Source organism: Arvicanthis niloticus, chromosome 4, assembly GCF_011762505.2.
Source record: "Arvicanthis niloticus isolate mArvNil1 chromosome 4, mArvNil1.pat.X, whole genome shotgun sequence".
Lineage (NCBI taxonomy): Eukaryota > Metazoa > Chordata > Mammalia > Rodentia > Muridae > Arvicanthis > Arvicanthis niloticus.
This window is the reverse complement of record NC_047661.1, coordinates 110,142,356-110,157,852: the sequence shown is the minus strand read 5'-3', so window position 1 is coordinate 110,157,852 and position 15,497 is coordinate 110,142,356. Positions and strand designations below refer to the sequence as shown.

At 41.8% G+C, this 15,497-nt stretch overlaps 1 protein-coding gene across 2 annotated transcripts in view; it reads right to left on the bottom strand.

The window, feature by feature from the left end:
* Ppa2 (inorganic pyrophosphatase 2) overlaps positions 1-5,636 on the bottom strand; it is a 69,717-nt gene extending 64,081 nt beyond the window's left edge. Inside the window, exon 1 of one of the 2 annotated variants that reach the window (XM_034499383.2) lies at positions 5,408-5,636. In XM_034499383.2, the coding sequence (XP_034355274.1) occupies positions 5,408-5,549 (142 nt within the window). In that variant the 5' untranslated portion in view covers positions 5,550-5,636. The remainder of the gene's footprint in view (positions 1-5,407) is intronic. The other variant, XM_034499382.2, reaches the window with a different exon arrangement.
* Positions 5,637-15,497: the final 9,861 nt, after the last annotated feature.

Here is a 15,497-nt window from a genome sequence, read left to right as displayed (position 1 = left end):
TTCAGAACTTTAGGGTGTACATTATTATTCTCCAAGATGACAATAAAATGAAATGTTTTAGTTAAACCACAAAATCCTGTGCTTGAAAGCAAACTAATGTATCAAATGGACACTTGTGTTCAAGAAAGCAGTTTGGGTCACTGGGTCCAAGCCCCTTACTCCACAATTTACAAAATGATGTCAGTAAGCAAGGTGTACAGGACAGGGCAGAGAGGGGTGGGCAGTCCCCGACATGCTTTCCCGTTACCACCCAGTTTCGTGTCTCTATTATTTCTGCATATTCCAATTTTTAAAGAGCACTTCATCATCACCCAATTATTCTTATTAGTTGTAGAGGTTTAAAAAAAACACTGAAGCTCAAAAATGTTTCGTCTGCAACTGTATCAATATCTCAGAGACTTGGGATATGTTTGAAATACGGGAAAATGCTGAACGATGACTTTCATCCCGTAACTCTGGCATTTCTTCTGTTGAAACATAACACCCTTGAACTGCTTATAGGCACAAGTACCGAATGCATCCAGGTTGGGTCCTTCCTTTTTTTATAATTTTATTTTATTTTATTTTATTTTTTTGATATTACAATGAGTTACTGTAATCATAAACATAACCAGTGGTCAGCATTTTCATCTCCTGTTACTGTTGAAACTCTCCTTCAGTTATTGTGACTGTTTGGATAAAAAGCAACATGTTCTTCATCTCCTCTTCCCCAGCTCACCCTCAAGTAGATTGCCTTTTCATCCACCCCTTTCAGCAGTCCTGGGCCACTGGTGCCCTCTGGTGGTAGGTACAGGAATTGTCTAACTCCACTTTACAGTAAGAATTAAGCCATTTGAACCCTTCCCCCAGATAGCACTCAATTTTATTTGGATTCTTGCCATTTGCTCTATTTTACTCACTCTAGTGAATAAAAATAAATTTTACTTATGGCATCCTAGTTTCATAATAATCTTATGTACATTTGATGCTAAAACCAAAAACCAAATTACAGTGTAGCCTCAGAGATTGTGTCACAGACCTTGCCCAACACAGAGTACTTGAATTTTTACTATGAATGCATTCGATGCCTTGAAGGAATGCTAATGCTATGAAGGACCTTGAGGATTATGACAAGGTTCGCTGCCTCACTGTAAGAACTGTCGCAGGAGGAAACATTACCATCACCTGCCCGGTAGCACACAGCAGGAGAACCAAGATTAAGATCCAGGTCTCCCCATCCAAATCCAGTGCTTGGCAAACTGTGCAAGTAGGTGAGGATGTCTTAGCACCTTTGTGTGTGTGTGTACGTGTGCATGTGCGTGTGTGTACATGCCAGCTACACATGTGGGTCCTGGAGAGCAAATGCAGATTATTAGGCTGGTCGTTTATTGTCAACCAAGGTGCAGAGTCCTCCCATCTCTGCATCTGGATTCAAAAGAGTTAAATTCTGCTTGTAGAATGGAGTTTCTCAGGACAGGGACTAGCCTGAAACTACTATAATGTATAATGAGATACAACCTACCTAGATCAGGATATGGTCTACAAAAAGTGCACAGTCTACTGCCCTGTCCAGCCCCACCCACGAGGCACAGAGATAAATATATATCATTCCTAAAAGTTCACACAGAGCTGCTCTATCAAGTCACCGGAGTAAAATGGAACAAAGGAACACATGGCATATTAAAGTCTTATCAATGGCTGGCAAGACAGTTCAGTGCAAAAAGACACTGCCAAGCATAATAACCTGCATTTGCTCTCCAGGACCCACATGTGTAGCTGGCATGTGCATGCACACACACACACACACACACACACACACACACACACACACTACAACATCCTCACCTGGATGCCATAAAGGAAACATGTTCACAGAAACTGTGGGGAGCCCCACACTGGGCCCTAGATACTGTGTTTCCACTTTGGGGTTTCTAGTCCCATTAATAGAAGAACCTAGAAGCACACTTGAAAGGAAGTGTGACAACAATCTTATTAGAAATTGAAGAACAACCATCAGAGGTTGCAGGCTGTGAATTGGGCCAGCTCCCTGGAAGAAGACTGGGAAGAGGAAGAGACAAAGCCATAGTTGGTGGTGAAAGCCAGATGGTGAAAGGGGAGGGGTGGCTTCAGAAAGTCTGGAAAAAAGAAAGAACTACATTTTCCAAGTAACTTAGAAAAGTGGGCGGGCTCAGCAATGCTATGAGGCAGAAGCTCTGTCAGCTTCTACGCTGGGGTAGGGTTTCCTGGAAGTGTAAGTACAATATCCTTATTACATATTAAAGGCGTAATTATTCCTCCAATCTGCTTGGCATATCCTTAGGTGTATCAGCCCTCCTGACAGCCAGTCTTGGCCAGGTGATTGACAGGCCCAGATGGATTAGCTCTTATGGGGGTTGACATAATGTTCTAATCTTTGGAGAACAGCAGCATGTTTTATCTCCACCCAGGGCCAAAGGTTCAGTCTTTGGGACAGGAGGAAATTGCTTTTCCTCATTGAGCCTCTACAGAGTGGTATACCCATCCTCCATGGTTTCAAAGAATGACATTCCCCTCAACAGTCTAATCACTTAGAAGATGGGCAGAGAATGGGAAATAGAAATAACTCATTGCTTTTTGGTTTTTGTTTTTAACCATGAAAATCTAGGGATCCAGGATGCACTAGTGTCTGGACTGGACTTTCAATCACACCTCCATATATAGCTTCCGGGACAGAGGTTAGAAGAGACAAGGAACCAGAACTCCCTTCCAGCATTTCTGGCATCTGGCTAGGTCAAAAGCAAGGACATTTCCAACTTTTAGCTACGCAAACAAACAAACAAACCCCCCCCCCACACACACACACACACGCACAAAAAAAAAAAACAAACAAACAAAGCAAAAACAAAAAATTAACCCAACTCTACCTCTACCCTAAACAGCCTATTATATTTCTACCTCCTGTCCGCATCAGGGACACTTAATCCTGAAGGATTATGACTCCCACCGACCTGTCCTCTGATCATCAGCTGTGCCAAAGGACAGACAGCTCCCACTGTCCCTGGGGCTTCAGATGCAGCCTACTAGAATTCTTCTGGCCCACTCCTGAAGGCACGCTTCTGGTCTGGTTCTGCACATCAGTTTCCACACTCCCAACACTTCATTCACATGGACTACCTGACTCAACCTTGAAGCTCAGCTCAACTCTGACCCTGTGGCTCTCGGCCTGATTCAAACCTCTGACTTATCTGATTTCCCAGCACCTAGTACAAACACCTGCAGTGATTCTCTCTGTATCTGCATCAGTAAGTTTCTGCCTTTCTGTACAGGGAAGCCCTAAAACAGCTACAGCCTCCTTAACTCTTCTGCGGTCATTCTGTAACCCACACCTAGAGATGCATTCACCATAGCGGGTGTGAGCTTAGAGTTAGCAGTAGCTAAGATTGGACTCAAGAGCCTGGCTTGAGCTGAGGAGATAACCTGGTTGGCAAAGTGCTTGGCTGTGCAAGCAGGCATAAGGATCTGAGTTCACTCCCCAGAACCCAGGTAACAAAGCCAAACATGGTGAGGCATGCTTATTATCCCAGCGATGGAGAGGCAGAGACAAACAGATCTCTGTGGCTACTGGCCATCTCGCCTCACCTATCTCCAGATCAGTGAGACACTTTGTCTCAAAAAATACAGTAGACGGCACCCAAGGAACAATACTTCATACTTCTGGCCTCCACGTGTGTGTGCATGCACCCACCCACACAGAACCTGTGTTTGCTTGGGCCAGTAATCGGGGCAAAGCGGGGCTCCACGAAACCCATGTGGCTTCTCAATGTAATGTTATTTGATTAATTCTGACACCGTAGAAAGACTAGCATGTTTCTGACAGAAGACATTCATGACATACTACTGCACTGATTGAAAACCCAGGACATATCCGCCATATTACACACTTGTTTGGAAAACATTTCCAGTGGCTGATACATTGTAACTCTGGGAATACAATCCATTCAGAAATGAGCACACTTATTAAGGGCTTCTCTTCCTTCGGATGTTTTATTTTTATGTTCCTTGTTTTGAGGCTGTTGTCTACCCAGGCTCCGGGTTGTGTACACACCCTCTTTTAAAAAGACCTAATCCATCTTGCCTAAACAAGAAACGAGACAAGGTGGGGAAAAACAAAACAAAACAAAACAAAACAAAACTGTAGGGTAGAAGAGAAAATACAAACTAATTGTGAAGAAACTATTTAGTGTAAGATGCATTATAACTTCAAGAGTTTGCCATTCAAAGTGTCCCATGTGTTCAATCCAGGAGGCAGAGGGAGGTATACTACTGTGAGCTCCAAGGTGTCCAGGGCTGCGGTGAAACCCTATCTCAAAACACAGCAAAACAAAAAGACAAGAGTTTAAGCTAGGTTTGCTCCTTGATCACAAAATAATCCTCAACCTTAAGCTCGAGAAAAGTAACTAGAAACATCAAAGTACAGTTATTAATGATTTCAAGTTACGATACTAGCCTGGTGACGACTTTGAACACACATAGTAATTTCTGCAACCCCGTTTTACAGGGGGAAAAAAATAAAAAGAAAAAGAAAAATTCTAATGCTTCTCAAGACATTCGTCCAGGATGGGGTCTCAGAGCAAAAGGTCTGTATTTCCGCCTTTAGGGCGGAACCTAACAGGTGTGCACAAGACTTGACATTGCTACAGCTCCCCTACCAGTCAATGAGGCACGAAGGCAACTCATCTACGTGGCTATTTTCATGCTATTGTTAACAAGACCTACAGAGTGAAAAGAAAAGGAGAGTAGCCAGGAGCTTTTCTGTCTTTGGAGGCTAGCCCAAAACACCAGACACCTCCCTCTAGGTTTTGCTCAATGTGCAGGGCAAGAAATGGTACCACGTTCTCGCCAGAACGCCAGCCAGTCTCCTACCAGTCCTGTGGATTGGTATTCAGGGTGCAAACTTTTAGGTGAAAAACTCAGTTTACTGTTGTTGTTTTTAAGTTACCTTATAAAACAAAAGGTTTCGTGATGGCGTGTGTGGTGCCCACAAGCCTTATCCCAGTGCCCGGCTCACATTCCCCTCCCACTTCCTCCCTCCGTGTACGCCTGCGCTGACAGCAAGGTCGCGGTCGCAGGCAAACTCGGTTTCGGAGTGAAGCCCCCGGTCCCCAAAGTTCTGCGTCCGTGCGGAGGGGGAAGGGTTCAGCAGCGCCCGGGAGGGCGGCGCGGGCGAGCAGCGGGCGAGCGGCAGGCCACGGCGCGGAGGTCAGAGGGAGGAGCGAGGCGCCGCGGGCCGGCTGCGGTCGCTGCACAGAGCGGTTGGCCCCGCGCCGCCCTGCGCGCCGCGACCCGTCCCCGCCGCCCCGGGCTTGGGCGCGGGCTGCCGACCCGGCCGGGCAGAGCTCGGCGCCGCGGCTCCTCCGCGGACCGGCGCGGAGCTGGGCGAGCGACTTACTGAAGAACAGGCGGTAGTCCTGCGAGCGGGGATGGCCCAGCTCCTCCGTGCGGTACAGGGACATGACGCGGCGCGGAGGGCGGGCGGCGGCCCCCACGCGCCACCCTCGGCCGACGCTCAGCAGCGGCAGCAGCGCGCGCATGGCGGACGGTCTGCGAGAACCGGCGGCTCGGTGCTGGGCCCGGTGCGGCCGCTCGACGGCGCCCCCTGCCGCCCGGAGCCCGCACTGCCTACCCGGTCGGCCTCAAGTGGCATCAAGTCCCACCCTCTTCTGGATTCCTGGGGCCACCTACCTTCACTTTTCCTCTGCAAGCCCTCCGAGGCCTAAGACCACCGACAAGACAAGGAGACAAGAACCTTTATAGCCCCAGGAATTCACCACCACGAACACACTCAACACTGTCAGTCTCTGGATCAGACTTTGATTCTATTAATGTAGCACTGGTTGCGTGGCTCCAGAAACTTCTAAAGGACCATTCCAAACTAGGAGACCCGAGTGTGTACACACACACACACACACACACACACACACACACACACACACACACACATACACACGACTATAATGTATAATCACTGGGCCTCTTTGTGAAGACATTTGACACAGAGTTACCCTAAATCTGTAATTCCCTCAAACGCAACTTGGCCCATAAGACCCTTTAATATTTAACCCAAGTACAGGTAATTTCTTACTCCTCCTCTGTAATTGTATACATCACAAGTGTTTCTGTCTGGTCCAGAGGCCAGAGCTAGTTACCACAGCCGTCTTTACTTTGCAGTCTTTGTTCCAGCTAACAATGGGAGCTTTGGTTCTGAGGAAGGAACCAGCCACTAAGCTACACTTGCCGTTTCCTTCTCTGTAGTCCAGTAGCTTGGGGGAGAGCTCATTGAACAGGTCTTCGGGACCTCTACCAGTTTCCTCTCCAACTGTGAGCAGCATTTACATCCTCACCTACTGGGCACCTACTGGATTCTTTCTGCACCTAAATTGTGACAGTCAAAACCAAAACTGGTTTTACCCAGGTTCCATCTTTTAGAGATGCACCAGCCACTTAGACATTGCTCAGCCTAGTTTCTAAAAAAAACAAAAACAAAAAAAAAATTGACATTAGTGGTTTTGTAACATGTCAACTTGATTAGGCTGAATTGCAAGCTAAGTTGTCCTATAAAAAATGGAAACATTTCCTTCCTGCTTTTATCTCATTATTTATATAATTTTGCTTATGTGTAAAAAAAGAAAGCTTAAAGTTTCACTTAAATTTCAAATATTGGATATTTGAGAAAGAAATTCCTATGGAAACAAGGTTCTGAGCTGTCTAATAGTCTAGATTCTTAAAGTTAACATCAAACTCTCCAGGTATGTGATTTAGGAACGTATTACTTTATGGCATTAAAAAGAAATGGTTTGTTTTTGAACATGTAAATTCCCATCTTTCATTTTCTACAGTTTACTGAAATATTTATAGATCAAAACCAAATATATGATACATGTTATGAGAACAAGCTTGGCTTACTGGTTAACTTTAAAATACAAATTTCTGAAGATGTTTGTTCAACAATACTTGCCCATCTCAAATGTAGACATTTGGAGCTTAAGTCATCGACTTTCTTCTGTGGACATATTTCACTATCATGTAGCAAGTGTGGTGTTTTGAATAGGTATGGCCCCCATAGACTCATGTGTTTGAATGCTTGGCTATCCATAGGGAGAGGTACTATTAGGAGGTGTGGCCTTGTTGGAGGAAGTGTGTCACTGTCAGGGCCAGGCTTTGAGGTCTCCTGTGTTCAAGTTCTTCGTTGTGTGGAGCACAGTCTCCTCCTGGTTGCCTTCCAATCAAGATATAGAACCCTTAGCTTCTCTATTACATCTGTTTTCAGGCTGCCATGCTTCCCATCATGATAATAATGGACTAACCTAAAACTGTAAGCTAGCCCCAACTAAATGTTTTCCTTTGTAAGAGTCACCTTGGTCATGATGTCTCCTCACAGCAATGAAACCACCTAACTAGCAAGTATGTGTCTTAATTCTTAACTTTAGATGGGGATCAAAACATACGTGCAAAAAAGCTCTTGAACGCATCTCCAGAATTTACAAATAAAATACAAAACTCATCAGGTTTGGAAGGTTGGGGTGTCTGGTAGGTAGCCAAGCTTAGCCATCATTCTGATTTTGTATCTGGGAGTAGTGAGATGTCCAGGAGCCAGTCCAATGTGGAGCCCAGAAGGCAACTATAGCATGGAAAGTGTAGGACTCTCAATATATTGAGTAGCTTTTAGTCTATAGAAATTTAGTTTATAGACACTTCACAATAAACAAAATACCAGGTTGCTAACATCAGAGACAACTTCTGAGGTTTTTTAGATTTTCAGTTGATTGGCTTTCCTTTTCCTGAAGTATGTGTGAAGCAGATGCTGTCGATTTTCCAACTAAATGTGAGGGAAGGTGGTCCAAGTAAATGGTCGACTCTAGGCTAGAAAGCTGAGTGGGCAGGGCTACACACCACTCCAGAAGAGGCCCAGATGATTCCAATATGAGCCCCAGATGCCAGATACGAAGTTGCAGAATTTGGTGTTTGCCCCCTGGGTGTAGGTCTTGCTATGGTCTCATCATTCCTAACTATGCCTTATTTCTCTCTGTTGGACTTTGTGTCATTATATTAGAAATATGTAACTTTTTTAAAAACAGGGCCTCATCCTAAGAGATTGAATGAGCCTCAGTAGAAACTTTATGTTTATACTTTTGAATACTCCTGGAAATTTTGGGTACTTCATGAAATGTAACAAATACATTTTGTGTTATAAAATTAACAGGGCATTTCTTTTTTCTGGGATAGAGGTGGAATATCATGATTTCAAAGTGACATTTGGCTGGTGTGTTGACAGAATGGACTCATGTCAATCGGTACTGCCAACTAGGTTTTAGAGCAGCAAAGAAACACACATGTAATCATAACTATGAGATTGTTTCCTGAGATGCATAGCTAGAGAAGGGGAGGAGGAAGAGGAGGAAGAAGAGAAAGAGGAGGAGGATGAAGAGTGGGGAGGAAGAGGAGGAGAAGGAGGAAGAGGAGGAAAAAGAAGGGGAGGAGGAAGAGGAAGAAGAAGAGGAGGAAGAAGGAGAAGAAGACATGACCTGGATGGCCCTATCCCATGGACTGAGGTCTTGGAACAAATAAAAAGGACAAAGAAGCAGCTGAGGTGACCATCAGCACTCATCTCTCTTCTTGCTGACATCAGACTCAGTGTGACTAGATGCCTCCTGATGCCATGCCTTCCCCACCATGATGGACTGTACCCCAATCTGTAAGCCAAAATAGTGCTGCCCTCCCCTCGTTAAGTAGCTTGTCTCACATTTCACAGCACCAAGAAACGTAACTAATATACTAGCGAAGTGTCTGTGCGTTCCGCTCGGTTTTCTTGTGAACATAAACCTGCTCTCCTTTTTAAGAGGCCCATTTTCTACAGAAAGCTGCACAACTGAACAATGATGGTGAAAGACATGTCTCCAAAACTGTAGAATTGTTTTTTTTCTCTACTTCTCTCTCTACCCCCTCATTTTTCTATTTCTCCTGCTGCTTCTTCAAACAGGGCCTCACTGTAGCCTAGGCTGGCCGCAGCTCCCCGACTGCTGGTATTACCAGTAGAAAGTGCAGTAATTAAAGTTTCGATTGTTGCATCCTTTATCCATTGTTATTGCTACATCTGGCTCCATCACCTAGTAAGCAGCACCCTTGTGGCTTTCTGACTCACAGCCCCTATTGCTGGTACTGCCAGACACCCTGCTCATGACGTACATCTGCTTCCAACTCAGACTGGCTTTCTTGAGCATCAGTCTATTCAGCTCCATGTATTTACTGCCAACCCTAGAGCAACCATTACCCATGAATGTTAACGGTGCCATGTGACTGCATCCTTCCATGGACGCTTCCATTCTTCGAGAGATTTTTAATATATCATCCTTTATTGGTAGTAACAGCATTTTTGCTTAGCTTTATTTTTAAGCGAATATTTATTTTCATTTCACAGATCTTTACTCATCTCCTTAATCATCTACACCTCTCCTAATGAGCTTAATGAACGGAGCTTAAACTGTTAAAACCCCCCTTTGAGCCCCTACCTTAAGAATATCAATTTTATTTAAAAAAATATAGAGCTATTATATAGCAACTAATTTTAGCTCCAACTTTACAGCCTTTAAATATAAATAGGATGTTTGTGAATGAGGCAGTAATTCACTAGTAATCATTTGGTGTATTTCATAAGTTTTGTAAGTTTCAGTTCCATGAAAATTCTTGAAAAGATGGCTCAACTTATTATTAGGCTGTAGCTCTGGATACCTTGAAAGAACAAATATATATAATATTAATATATATTAATATTGGTCCAAATGAAAAGAAGAACGCCAAAGTTATGGGTCTTCTAACCACCCAAGAGACAAAAGAGTACGTAATAGGATAATGATATTACATTTATAATGCAGGCAAAAATTGTAGGAATCACTAATACCACAATAGACTTGGTCGCCTCCTTTATTTTATTTATTTATATATTTTGGTTGCCTCTATTTGTAAATGCTATATTTTTGTAGAGGCTAATGAAAACAAAGATGAAATCTTTTTCAAATCTAAGTTCCCTGTCCAGCCTCCTAGAACTGTAAGCACCAACTAAAGGAAGGGACAGAGGCTCGCTCTCTTCTCCATCCAGAAGTGCTCTGGTGGAGAGCGCAGGGGAGGATGACAGATGACACAAACAGGAAAACGTGAGGCAGCCCCACCTATGATCCAACTCTCTAGGAAACAAATGACCCAAGAAGCAGACTGACCAAGCAAATAGAAGCAGGTTGAGAGTTGAGAACTTAGTTTACGTCTCCCTGTCTGGGGGCAGAAAGGGAATTGTTAGCAAGCTGAAATTCTTGCCAGAGAGAGCTCATCTGGGTCCTATGTCCTGAGGCTCACACACCTCTTAAAAACCGAACAGAGCAGACACGTTATTTTACACAAGTCCCAGGGATTTGCAAAGTATACTTGTTATTCAGAACTCAGCCTTTCTGGCTCCTCACTAAATTGGACATAACATTTATGCACCGCATGAGAATCACATATGAGCTAACTACATACTATTAAATGGCATGAGGAAAACAGAAAGGTTTCTTTGATGAAGTATTATGACTGCTTTTAAGCTAACATAAGCATGAAAAATCTTAGCCCAGTGACACATTATAAATTCCTTATAATATTATAAATATAGAAACCATAGTGATACTTTAATCCAATTCAAGGGCTGAGCCAGTAAATTGGTAATAATAGGCCCTGAACAAAATCTAATGAGACAACCCATCTTCTCTGCCCACTCTGTAAATTTTTCCCTTTAGGCCTTGAGCAATGGGAATTAATTTTGTTTTTAAGTGATTTAACTACATTTCTTTTTTCCCCCCATTTCTTATACATATTCTAATTACATGGAAGAATGGGTTTCAAATTGAATTCAGAAGAACTGGGTTCTAAAGGCAGTTCTTTCAAATAAATTTTATGTAATCCATTAAAGGAAATTGTGGACAGGATTAATTTATATCAGACCTCATGCTGACCCCAAAAGAACCTCAGCCCCATCCCTGAAATAGTTCAGGATGGCTTAAATTTTTTTCTTTCTTTCCTTCTTTTCTTTTCTTTTTTTGAAGAAAAGGCTCAAAAGCCAAGTAACTGGGCAGTTTTCTTTATTAAAAAAAAAAAACAACATGATTTTTCTTAAATAATACAGTTTCTCTTCTCCTGAATCAAATTTTTATTCATTTGACTAAATTTGTTTTTAAAAAATTACTGTTGGTCAGAAGTAGGACAGCAAATGAATATAAAACAATGGAAAAATAGAAAAAAAATATGTCCACTGTTGTGGTAAATCTCCGATCCAAATAAGTCCAGTCAAGAAAAACACAACTCAATATTTATGGATATAAACTGGGGGCCTAGCTTGGATAGATTTACCACTGCGCTACTCTATTCTCCAGCTATGAGATCCCTTAAAACTTGCAATTTTTCCAGGCCACATTCTTCTCCTCCCTTGTCCTTCCACCTCCAGCTCCTCTTGGACTTCCTCTTCCGACTCCTCTCCTAAGCCTTTTTCCGATGAATTTTCATTTGCAGCTCTAAATCTGGTCCATCTCCCTCTGAATCACGGTGATACTCTTCTTCTCTCTCTCTCCCAGTGCCTAGCCCATGTAAAACTAAGGGCCCTCCTCAATTTACCTGCTCAGCCATTGGCTGTTGGCTCTCTATTGATCGGCCAAAACCAATTGGACATGCAGATTCCCAATTTTGGAGGCCAGATAAATTCATAGCATTAGAACCAATCTCAAACACACACAGGCATTCACTGAGGCTGAGAAAACAAATACTTCCTTCTAGTGGGGCATGCCCATGTCCATATTCAATTTTATAGAAGACTTTTATAAATAAGCAAGAAATAAACTGAAAATACAATAGAAGACAGAAGTAGTGAATTCACACATTTTTCTTAAAAAGTCACAAATTATCAACAAATACTATGTTCAGATATGTTCCAACATTTTGACAACAATGAACAAGATGAAGGAGGGAGCGAAGTCTTTTATGGTTTATTTTCATCTTTCGTGTATGGCTGTGGCAGTAGCATTTCTGCTCATTGTGGGACCCTGGATGAGTGTTCTCTGGATATGATGTACTTCTCTGGTGAAGGTGCGCCCCCAGAGATTGCTCATTAGAGTATGCTATAACCAGAGGGAATTTCCACACAACAGAGGGAAATATAAAAATACTTATTGATAAATTCATGGGATTACCTCTATTAATCAATCTGAAAGCAAACAAAAACTTCTATATGTGTTGATCATAAATGCAACTCAAATTCTAGCCTACTATTTTGAGGGATAGCCATTCCTACAGCATTACAATGTTGTTATCAGTCTAAAAAGGAATTTACCTGATTTCACATATAGTTAACAGACACTGTAAGACCCCCACAAGGGAGGACCTCACCCAAGTCTCAGGAATTTATGGCCACCCAATAACTCACAAGACACCAAACTCAATGCAATCAGGAAGAGGTATATTTCGATCAGCATGCTGAGGTCAAGACCCATGACCCACGCAGGGCCAGTGGGGTCTGACCCCAGGCTTTGGAGACAGAGAAAATTTAAAGGCAAAACCCACAAAGAAAAAACTACAATCCAGGGGGGAAACTACAACCCAGGGGGAGTGAAGGGGGTTATTGGAGAGTACCTGTGGAAAGTCCCAGCCCATTATTCAGTTTGTGACAGGCTCCAAGGAACAGTCATGGGGAACATTTTGTATAGGCTATTCTCACGAGTCTATTCGTACTCAACCATCTATCGTGTGGTCAGCCAGGTTCCTGAAACACAGAGCTCACGACCAAGCTGACCTGCACTCTTGGTTCTGCTCTGCCTGCTAGGAGTTTTTGAAAAATTTTAACCCTTTCAACACAAAGAAAAATCTAAAAGTACCCATGAAGCTTAATTTGGTCACATGGCATTGCCAGATATGCAGGCATAATTTTAGCACTTTTGAACCTCCAGCACATGATGCCTTCAGTACAGATAAGTGTGTCCTGAGCCATCCATCAGCTAACCATTTACAAAGGTTCACCCAACCCCCATGTGGGCAATTTCTGTTCTGTCAGCCCATGACACTCATTAAGAAGAACCTCCACCATGACCCAGTAGTACCTACCTGGAAAAAAGAAATCAGATACAAAAAGAAAGTGAAGGAAGAAAGGAATATTTAAAATATAATTAAAAAATATCCACAGTATGTAACCTTTCAGGTTTGATGAGAAATGGTTGGGACTGCCAACCATTTCAACCTTTCGTGATTTTAGAACAGTATGGAATTAGCTGGAACAATGAACATGTATAAAAGCTCTGACCAAATTGTAGCATGCATACTTACAAAATACAACTACTCTATTATAAGGTAACCTTTATGAAATATTATAATATATTTTATAATATAATTAATTATATTAATTTTACATAACTAGTCATTGCTCAGACCTATCCAGGCTAAACATACTGCCATATGCTTTAACACAAAAGCAGGCTGGAACTAATTTGCCTCCTGTGGTGGGAGAAGTTTTTCTTCTTCCTCTTCCCCTTCTTCTCCCCCTTCCCTTTCTCCCCCTTCCCCTTCTTTCCCTTCTTCTCCTTCTTCCCCTTCCCCTTCCTTTTCTTCTCCTTCTCTTTCTCCTTCTCCTTCTCCCTCTTCCTCTGCCCCTGCTCCTGCTTCTGCTTCTTCTTTTTCTTCTTCTTTTTGATTCTGTAATTAGAAAATAGTTTTGTAAGTAAAAGAAAACTTCATAAGAAGTACTTAAAGTGAGGTTGTAGTCCCCATTTCTAAAATGTCAAAGCAATGATTGTAAAAAAAAAAAAAAAAAAAAAAACAAAACAAAAACCAAAAAACCTAACAACATAGAAATGCAATCTTACAAGGGTGGAGAGGGATGACTGAGCTGAATTGTTTTCCTTGTAATTTATAGAAATCTATCATCAACCCTTGGGTATAATTATTCCACCTTTCTAACCACTCTTGTCAACTCATTACTATAAAGTTTCAGTTTTAGATTTAGCCTTAGATCAAGCTTGACTCTCCTTCCTCTACCACACCCTGGATAATAGATGATAACTCAGTCTTAACTTTTTAAACAAACATCACCTGGGCCTGTGTGCCTTTGTTGAACATAGTGACAAAGCTATTTGAATTGCCTTCACTTTGCTCAGGACATTTTTAGGTAGTCTTTTCCTGGAAATGTCTTCCAGGTAAGGTTATCAGTTACCTTAAGATGGGGGAGTCACACCAACTGCCCTACCACTAAGGTGGTTAACTGATCAACCTGTTTGAATTGAACAATGGTGTATGACAAAGGAAAAATTACAGGCACTAGAACAGCTAGTCCAAGAGCAGCTGGAAGCTTCAGCACATAGAAGAGTCCACCAGCCCTTGGAATTCTCCAGTATTCGCATTACAAAGGAGTCTGGCAAATGAAGGATGTTAACAGATCTGAGGGCAATTAATAAAATTATTCAACCAATGAACTTTGCAGCCTGGAATCCCATTGCCTTCCTTGTCCAAGGAATGGCCCATCATAGTAATTGATTTAAAAGGTTGCTTTTTCACAATTCCTTTACAGGAATAAGATGAGAGATATTTGAAAAACAAAACAAAACAAAACCTCACCTATATAGAAAAGATCTCTAAATCAATTCTAAAAAGAAAAAGAAGGCTTTGTCGATTATCTGGAATAGATCCAGCTGAGATTACCTTTTACTAACGCTGAAATTGCCTCATTATGGGCACAAGATGAACATTGGCAAAGAGCTTAAAACAATTTTGGGGGGGGTGATATTAACAACAAATACCCCCAAAATTTCAGTTTATAAAAAGAACTAATTGGATTCTCCCTTGTATAATAAAAGGGACACCAATTTCTGGAGGCCCTACATTTTATACTGATGCAAATAAATTAGGAAAGGCAGGATATAAGTCAGAAAATACAAGTAAAGGGCTGAGAGTCCTTATGATTCAGTTCAAAAAAATTATAATTATATGCAAATCTTATGATGTTATTAGATTTTCAAAAATCTCTTAATATAGCAATTTCCTCTCCATATGCAAAAAGATGTTTGCATATAGAAAGTGCTGAATTTATTCGGGATGAGTGTGAATTTTTACTATTTATTAAGCTATAAGTGACCAGAAATAGAAATTATCCATTATATATAACACATATCAGATCTGATACAGGTATGCCAGGCCCTCTAGCACAAAGTAATAATAAAATTGATCAGCTTTTGATAGGAAATGTGGTAAAGGCTTCATAATTTTATTTAAAAAAACCACTAGGTTAACACAATGGTTTAAAGAAAGAATTTTCTGTCACTTGGCAAACAGCAAGGAAATTGTAAAGAAATGTCTTACTTGTTCTTTATGTGACCAAACTGCATTATCTGCAGAAAGTAACCTTAAAGATATCCAAAGAAATAAAACTTGGCAAATGGATGTGTTTCATATTACAGAGTTTGGTAAACTGAAATATGTATACC